This window comes from Callorhinus ursinus, unplaced genomic scaffold, assembly GCF_003265705.2.
Source record: "Callorhinus ursinus isolate GAN/ISIS: 27379988/994484 unplaced genomic scaffold, GSC_fseal_2.0 scaffold24, whole genome shotgun sequence".
Classification (NCBI taxonomy): Eukaryota; Metazoa; Chordata; class Mammalia; order Carnivora; family Otariidae; genus Callorhinus; species Callorhinus ursinus.
The window spans coordinates 29,096,422-29,121,204 of NW_027397086.1; the positions used below are offsets into that span (position 1 = coordinate 29,096,422).

Below are 24,783 nucleotides of genomic sequence, written 5' to 3' on the forward strand. Positions count from 1 at the left end.
TGGACATATGCTAACCACTGAGCCAGACAGACTGAGAGTGGGGAGGGAGGCTCCCTAAAAGAAAGGAGGCTTTTCTTCCCAGAGTTGGAGAAGCAGGGCAGGTATAAGCAGCAGATATTCACTCTTGAGGGAATATTTGTAGTAGACATTTGTTATCCTTTTTGGCTGCCCAGTATCTGAACCCCCTCCCTATTCTGGAGAGTCCCCTACCTTCTAGGGCACTTATCCTGGAGGCTGCCTTCTGCTAACATGCTGAGAAGGCCAGAAATGCACTTTCTCACCCTCCCTTTTTTGCCAGGCAGAACATGTGACCCAGGCTGAGCCATTTACACGCTCTCATCTCAGGCTCTCGCTCTGGAGCTGGTAATTCCAAAAAGGGCCTGTGCAGACTCCATCCAAGTATAGGGTGTAGCCATGGTGTGATGTGGTGCATCGTTCTTGGTTGTGGGCCTTCCAAGATTGGTTCTCTGGCCCTCATGGGATCTGTGAGCTACAAAAAGAAACTTGCATTAAATCCCCTTTCTACTGAAATTATCCAGAGGGTTTATTTCTATAGCTTGCAATCAAGAAAGTTGACCAATGCCTATATGTACGTATGCATGTTTGTATACATGTGAAACACCCTTGGAAAGATGAAACAAATGTGAATATTGGTTACCTATGGGGAGTGGGACCAGGCAAGTTGGGAGAAGAGGGAAAGGGGCTTTTACTTTTGCCTTATGTCCTTCTATACTGTTGGAATTTATTTTTTACCACACATATAACTTTTATAATGAAACAGCTAGTTAGTAAAAAGCCGAATAAATAGAATTTAAAAAGGATGCAATTATTCAGGATTTTCACAGAGACAAATGCCTTCATTAGACCTTCAAAAGGAAATCGTCCTCACCTCTTTGGTGAATGAGGCCAAATCTGGAAGTGAGTGAGAGTGTACCACCTCAGAAACTGGGCCTACATGTTTAGCTCTAGCCCTGTAACTCGCCTGCTCACTTTCCATGGCTCCCCATTACTCACAGAATAAGCCCCACAGTCTTCATCCTGGCATTCACTGGCCCTCGGCAATCTGAGCCCTCTGTACTTTCAAGACTTCTCCTCATCTTTACGCTTTGCTTAGAAGACTTTTTCTTCCAGCCCTGCTGGCCCAGATCGTAACGGTATTATCATCTTTTCTGATCTGCCAATGCCATGACCCTTATTCCTTCTTCAGGATCTCATCAAGTGCTGATCTGTGTTATAATTCTATGTATATGCGACTTAGCCATTTACACACCGACTGTATCTGGCCTTCTGCTAGGTTTTCGGACCACAGCGCGGAGTCTGTGGAAGCCAATTACCCCTTATCAGAATGTTAATGTTATCACAAGGAGCAGGCGGTTGTAAGCAGTTTGCAAACAAGTTAGAAGCTTTTATTCCCCCTCTCCCTGGATGGCACTCTCCCCAAATGTCAGCATGGTTCCATTATTTCAATTTCTTCAGGTCTCTGTGCAAGTATCACATTCTCAGTGACACCTTCTCTACCCATCCTATTATAAAATAACATCCCATCCTTTATCCTGTTTACCTGGACTCAGGTTATGCTCTATTTATTGTCTCAATAGCGCTCATCACTAACACACGTACAAGTTACTTACTTGTTCGTGTATTTACAGCTTGCTTTTTCTACTGTTAACTCCAGGAAGGCAAGGATTTTATCTTGTTCCTTCAGCTTCTCCAGCACCTAGAACAGTGCATAGCTGGCACTCCATAAATATTTGTTGAGACCAGAGCACAGGAGACCAGGGTCCCAGTCACAGCGCTCCTGCAGGATACTCGGGTGACTTAATCTTCCTTAAGCTTCAGGTGTCTCCTCTGTAAATTGGGGGTGGTCACCTGAGCCCTCCCTGGTGACTGACAGGATGCTGCGAGGATCAGACATGGGTCTCAAACTTTAGTATGCACCAGAATCACCCTGAGGGATTGTTAAAATACACATGGCTGGGCCCCACCTGCCGAATTTCTGATCCCGTAGGTCTGGGGTGGGGTCAGGAAATTTGCATTTGTAACACTGTCCCAAATGGTGCCTATTCAAGATTCACTGATGAAAAGAGAGGAGGTACAGGAGGCGCTTGGCTCCGCAGGACGTCCCGGGGGCGGAGTACAGAGTGGACCCATCCGAGCCAACAACTATTTGGGAAGCTGCGGTTAAGCGCCCGGCGCGGGCGGGTTAGGAGACGGTGCCGCTCCACAGGCCGGGCCCGAGTGGCGGGGGACCCAGACCCGGTGGTTCCGAGCTCGCAGCGTGAGTGGGTTGGAGCAGCCGTTCCGACCTCCGCGCGGGGCAGGAAGTCCCCGGAGCAGCCGGGGAGGGCCGCCACCGTCCGCCGCACGGGTAGAGGCGAGCCCGCTAGCCCAGGCGCTCCGTGCTTCCCGGAACTCTCAGTCCCTCCCCGCGCGGCGAGGACGCGCGGCCCGGCGTCCGGCGCGCGCCCGGCACACAGTAGGCGCGCGGCCCCGCCCCCCGGCGCGCGCCCGGCACACAGTAGGCGCGCGGGCGGCGGGCGGAAGGGGGCGCTGGCGCGCGGCATCCGGGGGCGGAGCCGGCGCGGCCGGGCCAGACGGACCAGAGCTGGCCGCCGGGCCGCGATGGGCGAGGGCGGGCTCCCCCCGGCCTTCCAGCTGCTGCTGCGCGCCTGCGACCAGGGCGACACGGAGACCGCGCGGCGGCTGCTGGAGGCCGGGGTGGCGGAGCCAGCGGAGCGCGGCGCGGAGCCCGAGGCGGGCGCGGAGCCGGCGGGGGCCGAGGCGGCCGGGCCCGGGGCGGCGGCAGCGGCGGGCGGAGCGCCAGTGCCCGTGGACTGCTCGGACGAGGCGGGCAACACGGCGCTGCAGTTCGCCGCGGCCGGCGGCCACGAACCTCTGGTGCGCTTCTTGCTGCGCCGCGGCGCCTCGGTCAACAGCCGCAACCACTACGGCTGGAGCGCGCTCATGCAGGCAGCCAGGTGAGGGGCCCGGGATCCCCAGGGGTGGTGGCCGGCCGGCCGTCCCCGGTGCCAGGCGGGCTCAGGTGGCCGGCCCCGCCTGGCGCCCCTGCAGACGGCCCGGGAGGTAAAGAGTCAAGGACTCGTGCCAGAGAGCTGAATGGTGAACTTTGAGCAGCTTGGGATACTACAAGAAGTGGGAGCGCTTTTTGATCATAAAATCAGAATCTTTGAAACAATGGGCCTTTCGAAACAGTCTGAAGACCGCGTTGAATAGAATCTTAGAGACGCATCATCTTAGGGGTGTTCATTCATTCCTTCTTGCAACAGGAGTTTCCTAAGAACCTACCTACCCACCCTAGCCTGGGTGACGGGGACCCTGGGAGACAGGCACAGCCCCACCAGGCGCAGCTCAGGGGCCAGTGGGCAGGCCAGACAAGAGATCAGGCTTGATGGGGAAAGGGCAGGGGATGGCAGACCCGGTTTGGGGAAGTGGAGGAAGGTTTTTGGTAAGAATGATGTATGTATTCAGGTGGAGACTCCATAAGAATTAACCAGGACGGAAGAAGTGGGAGGTGGGAACGGGGTGATAGGAGGCCCCACGCAAAGGTCTGAAAGCAAAAACGAACATAAGGCATTGGTAGGACTGCTAGAAAAATGTCAGTGCTAGGAGGGGGCTGGAAGTAGTGGGAGAGGAGCCTCCCCTGGAGAGGAGGCAGATGCTGTGTGGCAGGGCTGAGGAAGATGAGCTCTCCTAAGGGCACTGGGGAGTAATAGAAGGTTCTAGGCAGAGTGAGTGACAGAATCAGATTTATGTTTTGGAAACATCACTTTCCCTGCAGTGTGAATACAGAGTGGAGGGATGGGCTAGTGTCCGAAAGCTTGGTCCACAGGGGATTGCAGCAGTCTAGGGAGAGGTGACAGTAGCTTGGACCAGAGCAGAGACAGCAGTGGTGAGCAATGAGATGTTTGAGATACACTCAGGAAGCAGGATGAGCAGGACTTGAAGCGCTGGTGGGAAGGAACTCTGGTAAAGTTGCTCACCCCTGTTGGCCATCGTCTTAGGCCCCACCCACCCCTCAGTTTGGTCTCTGGTGGGTCTCTGGTGGGTGTTCTAGTATCAGAAATGGTTACACTCATCTTTTATCCGATTCTGAAGATAAGCTTTTTTGAGCACTTTTTGTGGCAAGCACGGTGTTCAGTGCTTTAAGTGAAGTATCTCATTCAATCCACAGAAACCTTAGGCTGTGTAGGTACTGTTGCCATCCCCATTTTACAGATGAGGAATTAAGGCTCAGAGAGTTAACTTGCCCAAGGCCACACAGCTAGTAAGTGGCGGAGCCGCATTCACACCTACGCAGGTGGCTCCAGAGCCTGTGCTCCCAGCCTCTGCTCTCGGCCACAAATCCCGTAACCGACTGTTTCCTCTTGGTGTTGGCCACAGGGACGCTCCTTGCCAAACTGGCCAAATGCTAAAGGGACAGGTTGCATGCGTGGTGTTTACTTTGGCCCTAACTTCATCCTTGGCCTCTTTACTTTCCCTCTCCTGCCCTTCATTTCTTTGCCTGCCAGTGTGGCCTCTCCGCCCAGTGCTTTGGGTGGTAGGTTTGTGCCAGGTCTTTAAACACAGGTGTTAATTGCTGAAATTAATTGGTAATCACAGCAGCTGTTCAGAAAGCCCCACACTTCCCTGTCCTCAGTAATTACCTATTAGAAACTTAGCATCCACAAAATTATCTCAGCCTTCCTTGAATTCTTTTATGTTTTCAGCCTAATTGAATGACCTCTTGGGCTACCCATGGGTTCAGAGTGTATTCCAAATGTCAGCATTTATGCTCAGATTCTCTCCTTTTCTTTCTGTCTCATAATGTTTTATGTCAGAAGAGCTGGGGTTTGGGATTTTAGGATCTAGGTTCAAGTTTTGACTCTATCACTTTCAAAAGGAGAGGCTCTGCTTTCCATTCAAATCTCCAGTTTCCTCATCTGTGAAATGGGCATTATCAGTTTATTTCAGGGGTTATTAAGATCAAATGAGATAAAAATGTGACAATACCTTTTAATATGCTGTGAGGAATTATACTAGATTTTATTTTACGCTTGATAACTAAATAGGTGTGGTTTTTAAAAATTTTCTACTTCCATGGAGGATACATGAGTTCTTTAGTCCTTTCCATGGCCTGTCTCCGGACCGTCCTCTACTTGGTTATGGCAGTCATTCATTTGACTGACCCTGAGCCCCACTGTCAGTCAGCCACCATTCCTGTCCTCGGAGAGCACACGGTCTAACAAGCAGACATAATGGTAGAAGGAAGGCTCAGGCGCATCCTAGAGGCGAGGACCGGGGATTGCCTGCCCAGATGAAGGGCATCTGAACTCATGAGGGGGGCGGTTCTGGAAGCTGCTCAGAGGAGGTGAGCTCTGAGCTGAATCCTGAAGCAGGATGAAGGGTATACTTACGAGAGGCGGACAGGAGGGTACTCTGGGCGGAGAGGCAGGATGGCAAAGGCAAAGTTGTGGGAGGAGTAGAATTGGTGGGCACAGGCCAGCGTGGAGCGGATGACATGGGGGTTGGGCAGAAATGACGTTGGCCCAGCCAGGGTGGACAGGCCTCTTCAGGCAGTGGGAAGCCGGGCAGTGGCCATCAGGTTTGGGGAATGTCATTTTAGGTTGAGGCAACCCCACCATGGGGCATGGGCAGGAAGGAACAAGACTGGAGGCAGGCAGGGGGACAGGCTGGGGTTGCAGCTTTCTGCATTTGAGTTTTTGTCCTTTTGATTTGCTCCCTCTCTGCTCTTGGAGAAGAGGAGGGACAGGCCCGGTCCCCCTACAGCTGGAGGAGCCCGTTCACCAAGCTCTCCCTCCAGACGCTGAGGTGACCTGGTGCCGTTAAGGTTCATGTCTCTGAAGGTATTTGTAAGTTCAGATCAGAGTTTGGCCTTGGCTCTGCCTCCACAGGGAGAAGGGAGGCCCTAGGTTTATAGGAGGTACAAAACTCACTTCTGGGGGGGGGGTATGCAACAAGAGATTCAGAACGCTGCCTCGCAGATGCGGACGTTATGCAGGCATTATGGTCCGTCTCTGGTCATTCTTCCCCCGTTAGTCCAAGGCTCCTTCCAGCCCTGACACTTCGCTGCCCAGAGCTCTGGCAGCAACCAAAACCCTGCCAAACAGATCTTTTCTGCCCTCTGATGGCAAAAGAAGGCAGAGGTTTTGCTGGGAAGCGGCATCTGTTTTCCTGGTAGTGGAGTTGGTTGGCGGTCGCCAGTCTCCAAGGCGGGCTCAAGCTTCCTGGTGGAGGGCTCCGCCCAGCTCCATTTCTTAGCCCGTGGTAGCGGACATTCCTGCCAGCAGGTGGCAGCAGGCCTCTGGTGAGAGGTGCCTGACCACAGCCGGGCTACACCTCTTGGCATGGGGTGCACTGGCTCATCTTGAAGGACCTTCTGTGTGTGTTTGGGGATGGGTAGACATGAGTCAGACATGAGCCCTGCCCATGGGAATCAGCACAGGCAGAAAAGTAGATTACAAGGCTACAAAGTTGAATAAAATGAACTCTCTGAGATGTGGGAAGCAGCATGGTATAGGGGAAAGAGTGAGGGCATCAGGATTCAGAGAGACCTGGGTTCTGACCCTGACACCACCTCTTACCAGCTGGGTGACTTTGATACTTAGTGTAACATAAAAGGTCAAATGATTATTATAACATCTAACACTTACGCGGTGCTCCTTTGGCCAAGCACTGTTCTGAGTGCTGTATATATTATATATTTATATATAGTAACTCATCTAATCCTCAACAACCCTTGAAGTAGATACAATTACATCCCTATTTTACAGATGAGGCAATGAAGGCATGAAGAAGCTAAAGTTCTTTCTCAAGGTTGTACAGCTAGTGATTGGCAGAGCTGGATTTGAACCTAGACAGAGCAGTTGTTCACCTTTGTGATGGTGGACATGTGGGGCCAGCACAGTGCCTGGCGCCAGAAGAAGACCTTTTACTATAAGTAGCTATTATGGCTTTAATAATTGATGACAAATGAGGATTACATAAGCTGTCTCCATGTCGTTGCTCCATGTTAGCGTCACTAATTCTCCATCTTCCTGGCAGATTTGGGCACGTGAGCGTGGCACACCTCCTTTTGGATCATGGGGCTGATGTCAATGCCCAGAACCGGCTAGGGGCCAGTGTGCTCACTGTGGCCTCTCGGGGTGGCCACCTGGGTGTGGTGAAGCTGCTCTTGGAAGCTGGTGCCTTTGTAGACCATCACAACCCCTCAGGCGAGCAGCCGGGAGCAGGGGACAGCAGGGACGAACTGTTGGACATCACAGCCCTGATGGCTGCCATCCAGCATGGTCATGAGGCCGTGGTACGTCTGCTGATGGAGTGGGGTGCTGACCCCAACTGCGTGGCCCGAACTGTGGGCTGGAGCCCACTGATGCTGTCGGCGCTCATCGGGAGGCTTGGCATGGCCCAGCAGCTGGTGGAGAAGGGGGCCAACCCTGACCACCTCAGCGTGCTGGAGAAGACCGCCTTCGAGGTTGCACTTGACCGCAAGCACAGGGACCTTGCAGACTACCTGGACCCACTGACCACGGTCAGGCCCAAGACAGGTCAGGCTGTGCCACCACCAACCCTTCCCTTCCCCGCCCTGGCTTCACAGAGGACCCTAAACTGTGTTTAAATGACAGAAGGTGAGGGTCGCCTGGCCAGAGGGCATGCACAAATCAGAGTCTGGCCTATGGAACAGTGGGTCTTAAGATGTGCTGTGCATAAGAATCAGTTGGGAGTGCCTATTACTTGCAGGTTCCTGGGCCACCCTCTAGAGTGATTTGGTATCTGTGGGAAGAGCCTGGAACCCCCATAGCAAGGCCTTTCCTTTCCAACCAGGTGATTCTGATGCAGGACATTCTAGGATCTTTCTAGAACAGAAGTCAGCAGACTTTTTCTGGAAAGGACCAGAGAGTAAATATTTTAGACTTTGTGGGCCAGCCTCTGTCAGAACCACTCAATTCCGCTAGAGTGAAACAGCCATATGTTATATGTCAATGAGTGGGTATGGTGGTGTTCCAATAAAACTAATTACCAAAACAGGTTGGGGAGCAGATTTGGCCCAGGACTGTAGTTTGCCAACCCCTGCTCTAGAACAATGTGCCCTCTGCCTATGAAGACCTTGGCCTCTATAGGGGAGACAGGCAAGAAACAGGAAATAAACATTAAATCCATAGTACTATAGGTGGGCAGTGCCCTGGTTGGTGGGGGGGGCGGGCAAGGTTGAGGTTTGGGAGGGGTGATTGGAGCAATGCAGGCTGTCCCTGGTGGGTGGCCTCCTGGAGCAGGTGAGATGGCAGCTGACGTGCAGGAGCTGAGGGAGTGCTCCAAACAGGATCTCAGGGAAGAGCCTCTGGGTAGGACAGCAGCAAGGGCAAGAGCTGCGTTATCAATGATAGATTATTAAATAAATAACCATTAACCCCTAGCTGTTTTTGTGAGATGCCAAGAAATCTGCCTGGAAGACCCCCAGTTCTCTCCGTCGCATTAGCTACAGGACAGGGTACCCACCCCCACTGCCACCGTGGTTATTCCTTGGGCTGGGCAGGGTCCCCAGAACTGCTCTGCTGCAGATGCCAACACTGGCATCTGGAAGGAGGAAGGGACCAGCCAGGGTCACTTGGCATCAGTGGCACAGCTGCCCCAGCCTCCTGGGGTCAGGCTAGAGGTCAGTGATTCTTTTGTGTCAGATGGTTGCTTAGCAACGAACACACAGGCCAGATGACACACTTTTCCCTCAAAGGGTCTTGGCATGAGAAGGCTCTGTCCGCAGCAAATTAGACTCTTACACACTTAAAGGAATGTGACATATTTAAAACTAAGATGCAGAATCCTTCCTTAATAGTATTGCACAAGCAGAATTAGACACTTGGTTCCATGGCCCTGTCTGTACGTCTCTATAAGAACGCTGGAGTTAAGGAATACCCTTTCTGGGGTGGGTGCCAGTCACTAGTCAAGAGAACAAAAATTGCTGTTTGGATTTCTGGAGCATTTCCCATCTGTATTCTTGATCTCTGCAACCACCGTGTGGTCCCCATATTAGCGTGTTATCCTCCTGTTGTTGATGAAGAGACTGATCATTCTGGAAACATGTACTCAAACTCTGATATGCTCACTCCAGACTTGGTGATCCCTGCACTGGGCTGCAGCTTCTTCTCGGCTGCCTGAGGGGACTGACCTGGACCAGAAATTTAGCCCAGAGTTACAGGTTTCCTTCACAGCCACTCCATCTCAGGAGTTAGCCGAAGACTGCAGGAAGTCTTACATTCGGCCACCTGCAAGGGGGCTGCTGCTGAGGATGTCTGCTTTCTGACAGTAGCACCGGTACCTGCTAGCCGATGAGCAGATGAGGGAGGGGCGAGCATGGGGTGGGTACAGCCAGGCCCCGGTTTGGGGGTAGGCGTGGGCCCCCGTCCCAGCTGCGCTGCAGAGACCAGCATGAAAACATCAGGTGGGCAGTAGCCTGCAGGGTCCACGTCTGCAAGGCTGGGGCAGGGCTGACTTTCAGAGTCGTTCAGATTGCGTCTTATTTGAGAAGGAGAACAAAACTGAACATTGGCTCGGGGCGCCTGGGTGGCTCAGTTGGTTAGGTGACTGCCTTCGGCTCAGGTCATGATCCTGGAGTCTCGGGATCGAGTCCCGCATCGGGCTCCCTGCTCGGCGGGGAGTCTGCTTCTCCCTCTGACCCTCTTCCCTCTCGTGCTCTCTATCTCTCATTCTCTCTCTCTCAAATAAATAAATAAAATCTTAAAAAAAAAAACAAAACTGAACATTGGCTCTTCTGGTGGCCATGTCCATGACCTCTGCCTGGGCTCAGCTGCTCAGTGTCTCTGCAGCCCTCTGCTTTGGAATTATCTCAAGGTTGTGCATTTAGTTTTTAGTAGAAGAGAATCGCTTTTTAAAAAAAATTTTCATAAGGATCCAGATTTTTCCAAGACTATACTTTTCCATTACATCTAAGAGAGGACATCCCAGAGTTTGGGATGCCACCAAATGATTGCTTTATGGGTGTGGGATCAGGAAATGTTCTGCTTATTCACGTTTTGCTGGCCAGATGACTGCCCGAGATCTATCTCTGGAGCATTTGTGGACACTCTGAGAATAACTCTTCCAGAAGGGCTGCAGGGTTTGTCTGTTACATGGGTCTCTGATCAGATTGCTTTTGAAAGGTAGATCACTTTTAAAGCTAGGCTGTATTACATGCGTGTGACTTTTCTGTTCTATTAAATCTTTTGTGGTTAACTTTTAAAATCTTTGTTTACCTAGATGAGGAGAAAAGGCGGCCTGATATTTTCCATGCATTGAAAATGGGTAAGCGTTTTAGAAAATCTTTTTGGAGATTTATGAATATAGGGACACATTCTCCCAACCTAGTATTTGTAGTTCTTTTCAAGGCCACCCAGAGTGTTTGAGAAAGAAACAGGCATTTTGTTATTTCCTGAACTTGGTAGTTTCACACAGGGAGGTTCAGCCCCTGGAGACCGGTAGTTATTATGGTGCTTTATACACAAGTTCCAGACTGCTCTCCCAGCCCCCGCCCCAGCCCCCCAGCCAAACCCCGTGGCTATGTTCTGGCTTTTCCCTACCTCTGAAATGCCTCACTGCCTACCTGCCTACTCCACTCTCTCTGTGATGAAGCTGAAAATCTCTCCTGATGTAGACCCCACCTCCAGGAAGCCCTCCCTGATCCTTACCTCCCAGGGAGATTGAGCACTCTGCGTGTACATTGCCCTTCATGTTTCCTTCATCTGTTCTCTTAGGATATCAATAACACTTCTCTGTTTTAGAAAAACCATTTGTGTGCTTGCCTCCGACCCTTACAGATGGAGAGATCTGAGGGTGGGGGCTCCCTCTTCCTGACCTTTGTTGCCCCTCTGATGCCCAGCAGCCCAGTGCAGAGGCAGGCTGAGCACCAGTTTGTTACCGAAACCTGCTGGATAAGTCATTCGGCTGCGCCGGGCCCCCAGATCACCAGATCTCCTGCTTCTGTTTGCAGGAAACTTCCAGCTGGTCAAAGAGATTGCGGACGAAGACCCCAACTACGTGAACCTGGTCAACGGGGATGGGGCCACCCCGCTGATGCTGGCAGCTGTCATGGGGCAGCTGCCGCTGGTGCAGCTGCTGCTAGAGAGGCATGCTGACGTCGACAGGCAGGACAGCGTGCACGGCTGGACGGCCCTCATGCAGGCCACCTACCACGGGTCAGTGCTGGCCCTACTCCCTCCGTGGGAGGCTGACGACTCCCTGAGCCAAGAGAGGGGTCTTGATGGGCTTTTCTGGTCCCAAGAAACTACAGATGAACTCGAGGGCTGTGAAGCCCTTCAGGCACACACACAAAAAACCAAAGCAGCGCAGGCTCATCTACCCTGCATTCCTATTCTTCTGTGTCCTGATGCCTGTGACCTCAGCACAGAACTCACCAGTGGCCATAAAAACCATGCAGCAGGAACGTTTTATGCAGGCAGATAAGCTTCTCTAGGTTGATTTCAGTGGAACAGTGGTCGGTTTGTTTGGAGTGTTCACACTGATGTCCATGTCCCGTTGGAAATGAACATCAGCCGTTCATATCATTGGCTTCTCGGCACCCGGCAGTGAGACTTGTTCTCACTCTCTCCTTTGGAATAGGCGCCACCATTGGCTGGTGCTTCTGAATCCCTTCTCCTCCTGTCCTGGAGGCCACCTCTTCCAGGTAGGCTGGCCCAGAGGCCAGGAGCTGCAGACCGTCTTGCAGCGGCCAGGTGGTCTGATTCCAAATTACCAGCCCTTTCCTTGCCCTGTTTCAAGTGATCACAGCACTTTCCTGTGTCATCTCGAAGCAGTTTGTCTTCCTTTTTGGTCAGCCTCAGGCTTCTGCATCAGATACCTCGGCCTGTGTGGGGCTTCCATGGTGCGCGGGTCCAGATTTGGGGCAGGAGTCAGGACCTTCATGTGGCATGGTGGCCACATGGTCTTCCTTTTGTTTGTGGAAGGAACACCTAGGCTTTGGTTTCTATCACATTCGGGTCTGACCTGCCCATGGGGTGGGGAAGTAGGAGTGTGAGGCCGTTTGCAGCTTTCCATGCCCTTCTTCCTGGCTCAGAGGTGGGGCACTATGGTTAATAGCAGCTTCCCAGGAGCAAAGCCAGGCTTTGGCTTTCAGTGCGTCTAACTCTGGCTTTTTCTTTCCTCCCCAGGAATAAGGACATTGTCAAATATCTGCTAAACCAAGGGGCTGATGTCACTCTTCGTGCAAAAAACGGGTACACGGCCTTTGACCTAGTGATGCTCCTGAGTGATCCTGGTGGGTTGTTCCCGGAAAAGGGTCGTAAACCTGCACGGCCTTTCTCTGGCTAGGAATGGAGAGAATCACCTTTGTTTTCGGCCCTTGCTTATTCATGGGGGAAGTCACTCTCAAGCCCCAAGGGCTCACCACGTGTCCTCAGGCAAGTCGCTTCCCTCCTCAGCAAAGGCTGGGCTGGCACCAGATAATCCCCTGGGTTTCTCCAGCTCCAGCCTTTGGGGAGTCTCCCAAGAGGGAAGGCCAGCGAGACACACATCTACCTCAGCAGTCCACAGAAGTCCCAGAATGTAACTGGGCTTCGTAGCCAGAAACCCTGACTCGGGAAACAAAAAGGCCCCCTTTGACAAGCAGAGTCAGAGACGGAGCAGTGGCCTCCTCTGCTGAATTGTGTAGGTGGAGGCTGCTGGGTCAAGGGCACCCTGCTGGGGCTGTCGCAGTCCCTAGTCCCACCTTTCTTGGTCCCCTTGGGCCCTCCCCCACTGTGACAGGCCCTCCTCTGGGACCTGAAGCATCCAGTCAGCTCAGGGGTCAGAGTCTGTCCTGTCTCCTGTTGCCTTGGAGTTTCAGCCCAGGGAGAGAGAGAGGCTGGGAGGCCCTTCTGCCCCACAGACTTTGAGCCCTGAGCCAGATCCCAACCTGCTGGCCTTGGGAGAGGGCATTACCTGCGTAGTCCCAAGTGGAGTTACCCCTGCTGCTTCTCTGGGCTATGGGGTGGCAGGCCGGAGCGCCCTGCCTTGTCGCCGGCATTGCCACCCTCACCCCAGCCCCCCTGCCGCAGGCCCCACGTGTCTCAGGTGCATACGTGGTTCCACTTCATCCTCGCAGGGCGTGTGAGGGGAAGTCGAGCTGCATATCCTCTTGTGGAGGGGAGGTGACCAGGGCCAGGGGAAACGACTTGACCCAGCTGGCAAGGTGGGGCCTTCTGCCCAAGTCCAGTGAGCGCACTCCGTGCCGAGAGTTGGTGTTGTTAGAACCCACCCCCTGCATCATGCGTGCATTTCTCGACAAACTTGTGTCTCACTGTGTCTCTTCCCTCGCCACCGACCACTTCCCCATTCCCTTGTGCATTACGACAGTCTCTCCCTGGTCGATTTTTTTCCTAGTGGGTTTGTTTTTAAACGAACTTTTTGCCTGAAATTTTCGAAGACACACATGCTTATTACTGAACACTTGGAGAGAGAAAAAGAGACAGTCATCCAGAGGAAAACACTGTTAATAGTTTGTAGTATTTTCTTCTCAATTTCGTTTATTTTATTTATTTATTTATTTTGGTAACCCAGGTAATAATAACAATACTTAACCTTTCTTAAGCCCTTACCTTATGCCAGAAGTGCCCTCGAATCCCCCAGACACCTTTATGTGGTGCATGCTGTCACCCCTTTTCCAGAGACACCAAGAGGTTCCCTCATTTACCTGCACTTGCACAGCCAGGGAGGGGCAGAGGCAGAATTGGAGCCCCTGCCATCCGACTGTTGAGTCCATTCTTTTAAACCACACCACACCTCTGTCTTTCTATGGGGAGAGGGCTCCTGCTTTTTCTCTCTGGTGAAGTGGATGGAGCCCGTGGTCTGTTTGCCACCTCCTAGAGACCAGATGGAGAGGGCGGGGCCTTGCTCCTGGAGTAACAGACTCTGGAGGCACAGGGCTGGGTTCTGAGGCTGACTGGGGTCTCCTGGAGCCCTCTCCCCATGGCCCAACAGACGTATTTGCAGGTAAAGCGCTGCCTTTTGTGTCCATAGACACGGAACTTGTTCGACTGCTGGCATCTGTCTGCATGCGGGTGAATAAAGACAAAGGCCGGCCCAGCCACCCACCGCCTCTGCCCCACTCGAAGGCCCGACAGCCCTGGAGTGTCCCAGTGCTGCCTGATGACAAAGGCGGGCTTAAGGTTGGCCTTTTCCTGTCCTCAAGGGCTTGAGAGAGTTAGGCTGACGGGGTGGGGGATGCCTGCCAGTTCCTGCTGACCTCGGACTGCCCAGCAGGAGCGGGAAGTAAGCTGGGGGTGAGTGGTAAGCGTGGCGGGTATCAGGGGGACCAAATGCCTCTCCTCCCAGGCCGTGTGTGCACTGCCTCTGCACGTGGGATACTGCTGCTGGCGCCATTCTCGGGTCTCCCTGCAGCCCACGGGCCTGCATCCACGGCCTTCTGGAAATACCAGAACAACCTCCAGTTGCTCATTTCTAACTGCAAGCCGAGTATTTTTCTTCAAATTTCTGCTCCCCATCCTGTTCTACTTGTCTGAAATCAAACTTCCCTCTCCTCTATCCTGTTTGGGGTTCTGGAGCCTCTGCAGATCTGCACACTCCGCCCTTTGTTCCTGTCCATAGCTCATGCAAGCTCATGCAAGCTCATGCAAGCCCCGGGTCTTCCTCTCTCTCGGTGTTGTTTGCCTGGGTCCCTGCAGCCCTGTGCTTGCTGCTGTCTCCCTGGGCCAGGCCCTCCCGGTCTCCACTCCCGCTGTGTCGAAGCCTCCGAGCGGTCACGGGGTTATGGGACACCCTGGGGGGTGGCACCAGTCCTCATTCTAGGTGGGGTGGCATCAGCTGCTGGAGCAGATGGCCCGGGCCTTGCTGTGGACACCCAGCACCACTCACACTCACAGGAGTTGGGGGAAGAGGTTACCCAGTGACTGATGTTACGGTGTTTGGTGTCATCACTTGTCCATCTGTCTGTCTCTGACTCACTGTAAGACTGAGCAAGTTGGCACCCCATCTGGGTCTCCATTTCTCCATCTGTGCAGTGTGGAGATTGGGGAGCTGAGGGGTGGCAGATGCAGTCCCCTATCAGAGGTGGGCCCCTAAGGGCTGAGTCAGGAGGGATTTAGAGAGAACCATGGCTTTGTGGGAGAAGGTGCGGTAGCCAACTGGAAAAACTTGTCATGTGCCCAGGAGAGCAAGGGGGAAGCATGTGTGAAGTATAGTCACCATCTGGGGGCTGAGTGTGACCTTTGTTCGACATTTCCTTGGCAGTCCTGGTGGAGCCGAATGTCCAATCGGTTCCGGAAGCTCAAACTGACACAGACCTTGCCCCGTGGGCTCTGCAGTAACCAGCCTTTGCCTTTCTGTGATGAGCCAGAGTCAGCGCTGGACTCCACAATGCGGGCTGCCCCCCAGGGCAAGACAGGCCGCCCGGGGCTTCATGAGGTGGCCCCCACAATGAAAGAGAATGGTAAGAAAACACTGCATGTGCTGTGGAATTTCCAGAATGGCCAGACCCAAATTCTCTGCCCTTTGTCCTACCTCCTGGGCTGATGTCAGAGGTGAGATGCTATTGGGATGTGACACGGGAGCAAAGCGACTGGTCTGGGGGAAGACCGGCAGGCAGGGACAGCAGTGCAGTCGGCATGGTAGGATGGGGATGCTGGTGGCAAGTGTCCCTGACCGCTCTCCCACACACCCTGCTGAGGGACCTGAGGCCAGTCACTGCCTCTCTCCTGCCTCTGATGGGTGCTTTTCCCACCTGTCCAACGTGATTGGTCTCTGGCACTGGAAGGGTTTTGAAATAGAATGAGTTATCTGGAGTGGGGGCTTGGGGGTTGGGTAGTGAGCTTCCCACCACTGGAGATGTTCAACAGATTGGATGACTTTGCCAGGGTGTCAAAGGAGATTCCCACACTGGTTGGACAATCGATTAGATCACATCCCTTCTACCAGACTCCCCACACCCAGACTAGCTCCTTCAGCAGCACTGTTTAAGACAGACTGTTGAGCTGGGTGCACCCCTGTCTGACCCAGCATGGCAGTGGTTTATGGAAAAGCTGAAAATATGCTTTGAGAGATACCTTTTAAATGCTTTCCTTCTATTCAAATATTGAATACCAATTATTATTAAATATTTAATCCCCCAGGAGAGTTGGTTTTCCAGGATGAAGGCCGACCTGGTCACTCATCCTTATGCCGTGAACTTGTTGGGGAAGGTCATTTCAGGAAATTTCCATTTGTCTCTCAGGTCCTGGGAGCATGAGAGGAGACAAAGAAGATGTGTTATTGACGACCATGGTGAGTGCGGGGCTTTTCTAAAAGCATTTCAGGTCTCTACCAATCATGAGTTGGTTGATTTACAAGGCTGGATGTAGACGTGTCTGTCTTTGTGGTGGTCACAGATGGGGTTGATATCGAAACGTGTAACAATGGGCACAGCTCAGGCACTGAGGAATGGGAATCAGCACCAGCCAGAAACCGTGGGTGAGGCTGTGCTGGTGCTTAGTGGCCAGATACTAACCCTGATGCTGTTCGCAGGGAAGCAGCACTGAGGACAGGACTCTGAACAGTAGGACTTGATGGGGGACCTTGGACTCACCATTTTGATTATGGGGAGTCAGGGGGAGAGGAGTCACAGAGGAGGCTGTGTTTCCAGCCCGAGAGGCCTCGGTCTCCTCATCTGTGAACCTAGGATTAGGTTCAGCTATGAGTAACACAAAGTCCTCAAATGACAATGGCATAGATGAGACAGCAGCTTATTTTTTTCAAGGGCAGCTCAGGACTGGTAAGTTGACCCATGGAGTTAGGGACCTGCTTCCTTCTACCCATGCTTGGCTTCTGTTACCAAGACGTTTGCCAGAGCTGTGGCCATCACTGCCCCATTCCAGCCAGCAGGAGAGATGAGGGGAGAAACAGGTGTCTTTAAAAATTCCTGGGAACTGACACATCACTTCCACTTAGATCGGTTCAGCCGGCATGTGGTCATGTGGGAGTCACTGCACGGGAGGCTGGGAAATGAAGTCTCTGTTCCAGGTGGCTGTGTCCTATCGTAATGCCAAGGGTGTCTACTGAGGAAGATGTGGAAGGATGGATACCGGGGGATAGCTAGCAGTCTTTGACTTAAGAGATGCTATCCCTCCTGGTTGTTTCTTTGAATAAGTTTATTCCCAGGAAGTTCTTAGCATAGTGCCTAGCCCAGATGAGCTTGCAGTTATCTGCTGTGTGACCTTGGACATGTGACTTCACCTCTCTGGGCCTCATGTTGCTCTTGTTTGAATGAGAGCCTCCTGGTTGGGGTTGAACTCAAGTCCATTTAGCTCTAAGACCCTAATCTGGAGGCTGGCCAGGAGAGGGCAGTATTGGAGAGGAGAAGGGAGCAGAAGCACCCCCCCCTCTTCCCCGGCCAAAGAAGGCCTCAGCTGCCTCAGGGACCAGGGGCTCCAGGCGCCACGGGCTGAGTGCTGACGGATCTGCTGTCTCCGCCCTGCCCTGCTAGGCAATAGGTGTGAATCCGTGTCTCTAGACCAGTTTACCAAGGTGGGAGCTTGTGCTGCCTGACACTTGATAATCTCATTAAATAGCAGTAATTACTTTTGTATGAAGACAAGGGCTGTTACTGAAATTTTAGAAGATGCAGTAAAGTATAAAGAAGAAACATAAAGTCACCGTTGATGATGCATATGATCATGACTGACATTTTGTGCTATATATCTTTTTGAGTATTTTTTTAGCCATTTTTTTTTAGCATCTACTAGTGTATTACGTCATATGTAACAATGGCAAATACGTCCCACTTACTAAGTGTCAGCCGCTATTCGGAGCACTTAACGTATATTCGCTCATTCAGTCTCCCCGGCATCCCTGCCTGTGAGGTTGGCACTGTTCTCTTCCCCGTACTGTGCTGAGCCTGACTTATTACCAGTTCGTCCGACCATCTGTTGCGTGTCATTAAACACCCTTTAGCCACATTGCATTGAATGGCTGCATGATACGACATTCCATCATGGGAATGTGCCTCATGGACCAGTGAAGGCTCACCTGTTGGACTCTGGGGTTTTTCGTTTTTTGTTGTTTCACAGATCTGATGAATAGTCTTATGCCTCAGTTTCCCCCACTTTCCTGATTGTTCCCTTGGAGTAAATATCTAGAAATAGAATTTCTGGGTCAGTGGGCGTGAATGTCCTTGCCTTCCAGAAAGTTTGCAACAGTTTAGACTCTGTCCCCAAGGGCTGAAAATGCCATCTGTGGTGGGTCTACAGCCCTCTTCCAGTCCATCCCCCATTGCTGGATGAGGTTGCTGAGGTCCCGACGGGACAGCACCGTTCACGGACTCTCAGAAGAGCTCAGGACAGCCAGGGTGGGACCCAGGATGCCCAGCCGCCACCCGCCTTGCACGTCCCTGTCCCACTTCCTCGTGCCCAGTGGAAGGCAGCAGTGTGCTGACCTGCCCCTCAGCAGATGGAGGATGGCCAGGGAGCCCTGTCGAGTGGGCGTTTGCAGCCATCCTTGCAGAGATACACGCCTGCCCGGCTCCTGAGGCAGGTTGAGCTGTGGGATGCCCTTCCCTGCAAAGCACCATCTGGTGCCAAGTCCACCGTCTTTTCTTAATTAAAGTTAGTGTGGACTGTGTGAATGCTTTTCCTTGACAATCCACCAGTCATCTTTGTGTGGATTTTATACTAACCCCAAATCACATTTTCAAAATACAAAATTACAGTTAAAAATGTCAGCAGTGGGAGGTGTGGATGGAGTAGGAAGGGTGGGGTGGGATGGGGAAGGGAGTGTTTGCTGGGCTCACAGAGAGCCAGCGTAGGCCTCCCAGTTCCCCCTGCCATGCCCTCCCCCTTCCTCCTGAGACCCCCAGCTCTGCACGCACGTCGTGTTCCTCTGGCTGCCAGGCCTGCCTGCATTCTGCTCCCTGGGCCTGCAGTGCCCTTTTCCCCAAGCCCCCGGGGTCCCTGTCACAGCACACTCAGCATCCCTTGGTCCCCTCCCAGCTCCCCATCCCCTCTGTCTCCATCCTAGCTGCTCTGATGGACACAAAAGAAGCTGGGGGTTGGAGCAGCGTAAAGGAGGGTATTGCTCGGTAGCCGGGAGGAGAGCAGAGGATATCACCCTGGCCGGGTGTGTGTTGGGAGGGGTGAGGGGGTAAATGATGGTGCCATTCTCTGAGAAGCAGGAGAAACCTGGAGAGTTCCGTGAAGAGCCCCACTGGGGCTTGTCTAACCCACAGCCTGTCTTTTTCAGCTTCGCAATGGAGCCCCCTTCCCCAGACTCCCGAGTGACAAGCTGAAGGCAGTCATCCCTCCTTTCTTACCCCCTTCCAGTTTTGAGCTGTGGAGCTCCGATCGGTCCCGGACATGTCACAGCGGGAAGGCAGAGCCCGTGAAGACTGTGCTGCCCCAGAGAGCCGGCAGGGGCGCCCCCGTGGGCGTGGCTGGTGGGAGCACAGACGCTGTAAGTCACCCCGGTGGATGTGCTTTGACGTGTCACTCACCACTCACTGAAGTTGCGGCGGGTTTTGGGCAGAAGGGACCTTAGACCGGCTAATCCAGCAAGGTCGAAGCTTTTAATTCCCTTTAAATGAGTGTTATCCTTTTGTCTCATGCATCCTACAAAGGGACTTAACTTTATAAACAGATTGAAACATAGTGTGAAGGGAATGAAAGTGGGGGCCCCTCTTCTCTGCCTTTTCTATGGAGCCCTGGAGCTCCAAGGAGCACAGCCTGAAGACCTGATCTAATCCAGCCTTCCCTTGAATAGATGAGGAGACTGGGACCCAGAGAGGGGAAGTAACCTGCTGCAGAGCACCCAGCCACATCACGTGGGCCGGGGACCAGGAGTGAGGTTCTTGGTTTCGAACCAACTTCCACATTACATCATTGCTCAGGTCCATGACCAGGAGCAAACACTAAGAGGCAACTATGTGCACTACTGGTATTTTCTTATACCACAAGGAGTGGGACTTGTAGCTTTTTGCCCATAGTGGCTTGTGACTTTGTGGCCCTTGGTGTGTCTCTGTAATGTCCTGAGGTAGTCCCTGTTGGGGGAGGTTATTTCCATGTGTGTAGACTCCACACCATAGATTCAGTAAATGGCAAACCAAAGGTGAGGATTTAGGGCCCTGCGCTGTCATTGTGTGATCAGTGACCAGAAGACCTGAAAGCCCCCATCTCTGTCCATAAAACGGGGCTGACCTTTGCTCACTGCTGCCTCTGGGGGCTGTTGCAATAGCACATCTGTAGCGGGAGAGTGAGCCTGGCCCCTGGAGGTGCTCAACATGGGCAGGGCTGGCTTGCATCTAGTCTGCACTGTGGGAGGGGCTGAGTGATGCTGAAAGTGGGGTGACTCGGGGACCGACGTCACGGGGGCATGGCCTGAGCTAATGGTCTGGCTGTCAGTGGCTAGAAGTGAACTCGCTAGGGAACTCCTGGTGGGCTGAGCACCGGTTGACAGGGGTGTGCCAGGCGACAGGCATCAGCTAGGGTGAGCCAGTGGAATCCGGGTCCCTCCCTGCTGCGATCATGTGTGCCCAGAGGAGGGAACAACACACCCTAACCACAACACCTGCCTTATTCTTGCAGACTCCTGTGAGGCCCGTTAAATTTCCGTCTCTCTCCAGAAGCCCCGCCTCTCCTGCCAGTTCTGGGAACTTCAACCCCTCACCTCATTCCTCAGGTGGCTCCAGTGGGGTAGGGGGCTCGAGCAGGCACGGTGGGGAGCTGCATAACCGCTCAGGTGGGTACCAGGCAGGGCCACTCAGGGGAGGTGGGAGGGTCCCCTGGGGCTGCGGGTGTGAACGGCCCCCTACGATTGCTCGGTGGACAGTCCCAGGAGCAACTGTACACACCCTGTCTTCCTACTTGATGTGGCTCAGGGATTCTTCAGTGAATTCACAGTGTTGCCCTCTGCCCAGCAGAATGGCACTGTTCACACTCGTGAAATACTTAGAGCAGCATGTGACACCTAGTTATCCCCTCACCGACGTTGGCATCGGTGTCCTCCCTTGGATCCTCTCTAGCCCTGGATAGTATCACTTTCTCCTGTCCTCTCATAGTAATGCAAGGTTGCTGGTGGGTTTGGGGCAACTGGGCAAGGGAACATGGCAGTCCACTGAGTACTGCGGGGTGAGGAAGTTACTGACACAGCTGTGGGAGTGGTGTTGGTAAGGCTCTGGAAGGGGGGTCCGAGGGCGCACGCTGGTCGGGCAGGCTGCTGGAAGGGGCACTGTGGGGACTGCTGTGGGCAGCCAGGCCAGGGCATCTGCCTGCGGGAGGCCGCACAAGCTGGCTGTGGCGTGGGGAAGGCGAGGACAAGCTGATCGTACCTGCACTGCCTCTTTCAACACCTCTCACCATGATGCCTTCGGAGCATGATGGCCACTGTGTCCTCGCCACCTTCGGTTTTCACGCACAGGCCTCTTGTGGTCAGCCTGAACCCACAGCCACATGGGGTGAGGGGGGCATCTGGGAAAGGCGTTTCCAGCTCTGTAAGGTCAGCACACAAAGTCCACCACACCCCTGTTGCTGGACCCTGGACCCCTGGCAGTCATTTCTGTTCCTCTTTCCTCAGGTGGCTGCATAGACAGTGTCCTGTCACAAATTGCTGCCCAGAGGAAGAAAGCAGCCGGATTATCGGAGCAGAAGCCCAGCCACCAGTCAAGTCCCCTTGGGCCAGCGGCAGGGTCCAGCTCATCGGAACTCCCAGTCTCCCCTGCAGGCAGTGGCGGTCCTGGTGGCAAGGTGTGTGTTCTGTTTCTGTCTCCTCCTGTTACCCTCTTGGGTTCTGTCCTCATGTGGCTCACGTGCTGGGGAGCACGGGCAGTGCTGAGGGCACGGGACGGGCCTCAGGACAGGCCCCTTGCAGCCGGCTGCTCCCAGGCTGTCTGGGCAGGGCTGGATCAGGCTGGCGGTTGCCGGGGTCCCACCCTGTGCCCTCGGCTGCCTGCACGTGTGCATCTGCCTCCCACCTGATCTGCAGGGTATCTCCAGGTGCCTCATTCAGCCTCACACTGTGTACATTGGTTCCTGGCTTAGAGCCAAGAAGTGTGGAGCGTGGGATCAGGAGCAGACTGCCTGGGAGAAGATCTCAGCCCCAGACTTGAGCATTTTGAGGGGGGCCCGGCCCCTGGCCAGTCTGTGGCAGCTGTAAGTGCTGACATGCTCAGCAGGAGTAGTCACGCTCCCACCTTATTCCTTCACTGTGCACGGCTCTGGGGTGTCTGCTTCGTGCCTAGCGCTGCTAGCAGTAAGGGTGCGGCGGTGGACTGGGGGTGACGGCTCTCAGACTGTCACTGCGGACTCTGGCAGTGAGAAGGGGGGATGCCGTGGGGGCACAGATGGAGGCCACTCCCCAAGCCTGACGGCATCAGTGACACCTACAGGGGGTCGGAAGGATGAGGAGCCAGAGGATGGGGACGGGGGTGGGACAGGGGTGGGGCTGCCCCAGGGTGAGGCACTCCAGAGGAGAAGAGCTGAAGCAAGGTTGGAAGGCAGGACAGAGTTGGAGTCCCGCCTGTCTGTCTTGCACCATTCCCCCATCGATGCAGCCCAAGAGCAGTCAACACATGGTTAGTCTCTGTGTGGAGTTTGCGTGGCCCTCCATGTGCCCCCCTCCAGTGGTTCAGTGTAGCCCATTTTGTCCTCTGAGAGGACCCCACATCCAGGCACTATCCCACTCTTTATATTTCTTAGATGTCTTAAGCTTTTTCCCTGAGAAAAGTTAGATCACATGAAAGCCTCACCCCTGGACCCTTGCCCAGAAATGCCTCCAGAGATTATGTTTTAATGGATGTATGAGAAATAATCTTTATTTTCTGCCCACCACTGTTGGTTACATAACTTTTGGTTATTCAAAGTCCCTTTTGCAATCAGACATACATAATTAGGTTCCCATTATAATATAGCTCCAGAAAGTTTCTCTGTTCCTATGTGTTAGCATATTTTCCATTATATTGAAAATTACTTGTGTAATAGGATCTGTGTAATGAGTTCCCTTTATATTCAGCTCTAGAAAAATGTCTCTACTGATACTTTCATACATTTTCTTTCCTTAGATAAAAAGAATTATATAATTATTGTATTTCTCTTTTTGCCTTTGCTGCTAGGAAACTCAGAGCTACTAATTAAAGTAAGTCTTCTTGTCTGGGCTTTGATATAGTTTTCCTCTTCTCTGTTGTTTAAGAATTTCTGTTTCTATTTGGATGATCTTATGATGTGTTAGATATTGTTAGCTTCCTTTAATTGGTGTTCCCAAAATAGGTAGGCGTCTAAATTATAAGTTAACTATTATCTCACTCGGCTGCATCTATTATATATAATCTATGTACAAGTATATTCTGATGAAAGGAGATTGTGTCAAAAGATGCATTCAGGAAACAAACTGGGGAAACGATCCAGTTCAGTGATCACCTGATACTCCTAACAATATGCTTGGGGAGCTCTCTGAAAATTCAGGTTTCTGGGCTCCACCCAGCATAACTGAATGAGACTCTTCAAGACAGGGTCTGATTTTACCCCCAGAGAGTATTGCAGCCAGCCCAGCCCAGGGCTCTCAGAAACTGCTGCCTTAAATCAAAGGACACAAGGAGTGGGCTTTCTGTCCAAGGCTCCAGCAGCAAAGTGGAGACATGAGGTGCTTGTCAAAGACTCCCCTAGGAAGAATTAGAAATTAGTATTCAAAGTAGGAGCCTCCTGAATCTGGTTTTTGAACTTTGCTTCAGACAAGCACCACCGTAGTAGTGGAATAGTCAAGGCATGGCTTCTGCCATGTTCACGAATCAACCTGAGGTGAACCTGAGGAAAATCGGGGGGTGGGGGGCATTTCAGTGTGTGTGTCAGTGCTTCCCAGACCTCTGGAGGCCCAGAGTCCCACTGAGTCTATCAGCTCTCTCTTTCCACCCGAGAGCCTAGTGGTTTAAAACAAAAAGCATTTCTTTAGCTCGTGAACCTGTGGGTCAGCATTTCGGTCTGGACTTAGCTAGTCAGTCCTTCTGGTCTGGGGGGGATCACTTATACATTTGGCTGTTGGCTGGGGTGACCAGGATAACTGGGCCATGTGTGCCAACAACAAACTTAGGTGCGTTCTCATGACAACAGCCAAAGGCATGAGTTGAAAACCAATCAGGTCGTTTAAGAAGTCAGCACACCCACTGTAGGAGAACACACAGAGTTACATGGGAGGAATTGAGATGACGCTATTAACACAATCAGTCTGCTATACTGGGAACCCAGGTAATAGTTCAAATATTTCAGAGCATCCCAAATAATCATATTTATCTGTCTCCCCACCCCTACCAAATAATGCAGCCCACAAGATCCAGAGTATTATGTTTCTTTGCTTTAGCTGGGCTAGATCTGTTTAGTCGGGATATACTAATTATCTCCTGCTTAATTAGAAGCTGTATTATTGAATGTCCTTCTTTATATAAAAGCAGAAAAGAATTTATTAACAATATATGCAACTAAATGACAAAAATCTTTCAAAATCTAAGAGAGGGACTTCTTGTTCCACTCTGGGATGTAGTTAGAAGGAGCATTAAAGGCTTAGCAGAAGGAGAGGTGTACCCATTTCCATGCATTAAAACTATTTATCTTAGCCCCTGCTATCCTAGTTAAGATGTCCAACTTTACCAAATATTACAAGACCTACAAAAAGGCATGAAAAACTGCACTCCCAAGAAACACAGCAGTCGTCAGAACCTGACTCAGCTATGACAGAGATGTTGGAATTACCAGTGAATTTAAAAGAACTACAATTAATTGTTAAAGGCTCTAATGGAAAATTTGAACATGGAAGATC

General features: G+C 52.5%; 1 protein-coding gene across 4 annotated transcripts in view; it reads left to right on the forward strand.

Moving 5' to 3' along the window:
* Positions 1 to 2,584: 2,584 nt before the first annotated feature.
* The window catches only part of ANKS6 (ankyrin repeat and sterile alpha motif domain containing 6), a 48,286-nt gene continuing 26,087 nt past the window's right edge, over positions 2,585 to 24,783 (forward strand). For all 4 annotated transcript variants that reach the window (XR_012373545.1, XR_012373546.1, XM_073876674.1 and 1 more), the window contains exons 1-11: positions 2,585 to 2,978; positions 7,063 to 7,565; positions 10,270 to 10,314; positions 11,000 to 11,204; positions 12,177 to 12,283; positions 14,023 to 14,171; positions 15,253 to 15,451; positions 16,232 to 16,281; positions 19,231 to 19,440; positions 20,568 to 20,721; positions 21,556 to 21,725. Coding sequence is in view for 2 of the 4 variants with exons in the window: in XM_073876674.1 (XP_073732775.1) it covers positions 2,623 to 2,978; positions 7,063 to 7,565; positions 10,270 to 10,314; positions 11,000 to 11,204; positions 12,177 to 12,283; positions 14,023 to 14,171; positions 15,253 to 15,451; positions 16,232 to 16,281; positions 19,231 to 19,440; positions 20,568 to 20,721; positions 21,556 to 21,725 (2,148 nt within the window). In the remaining 2 variants the exon portion in view is untranslated. The remainder of the gene's footprint in view (positions 2,979 to 7,062; positions 7,566 to 10,269; positions 10,315 to 10,999; positions 11,205 to 12,176; positions 12,284 to 14,022; positions 14,172 to 15,252; positions 15,452 to 16,231; positions 16,282 to 19,230; positions 19,441 to 20,567; positions 20,722 to 21,555; positions 21,726 to 24,783) is intronic.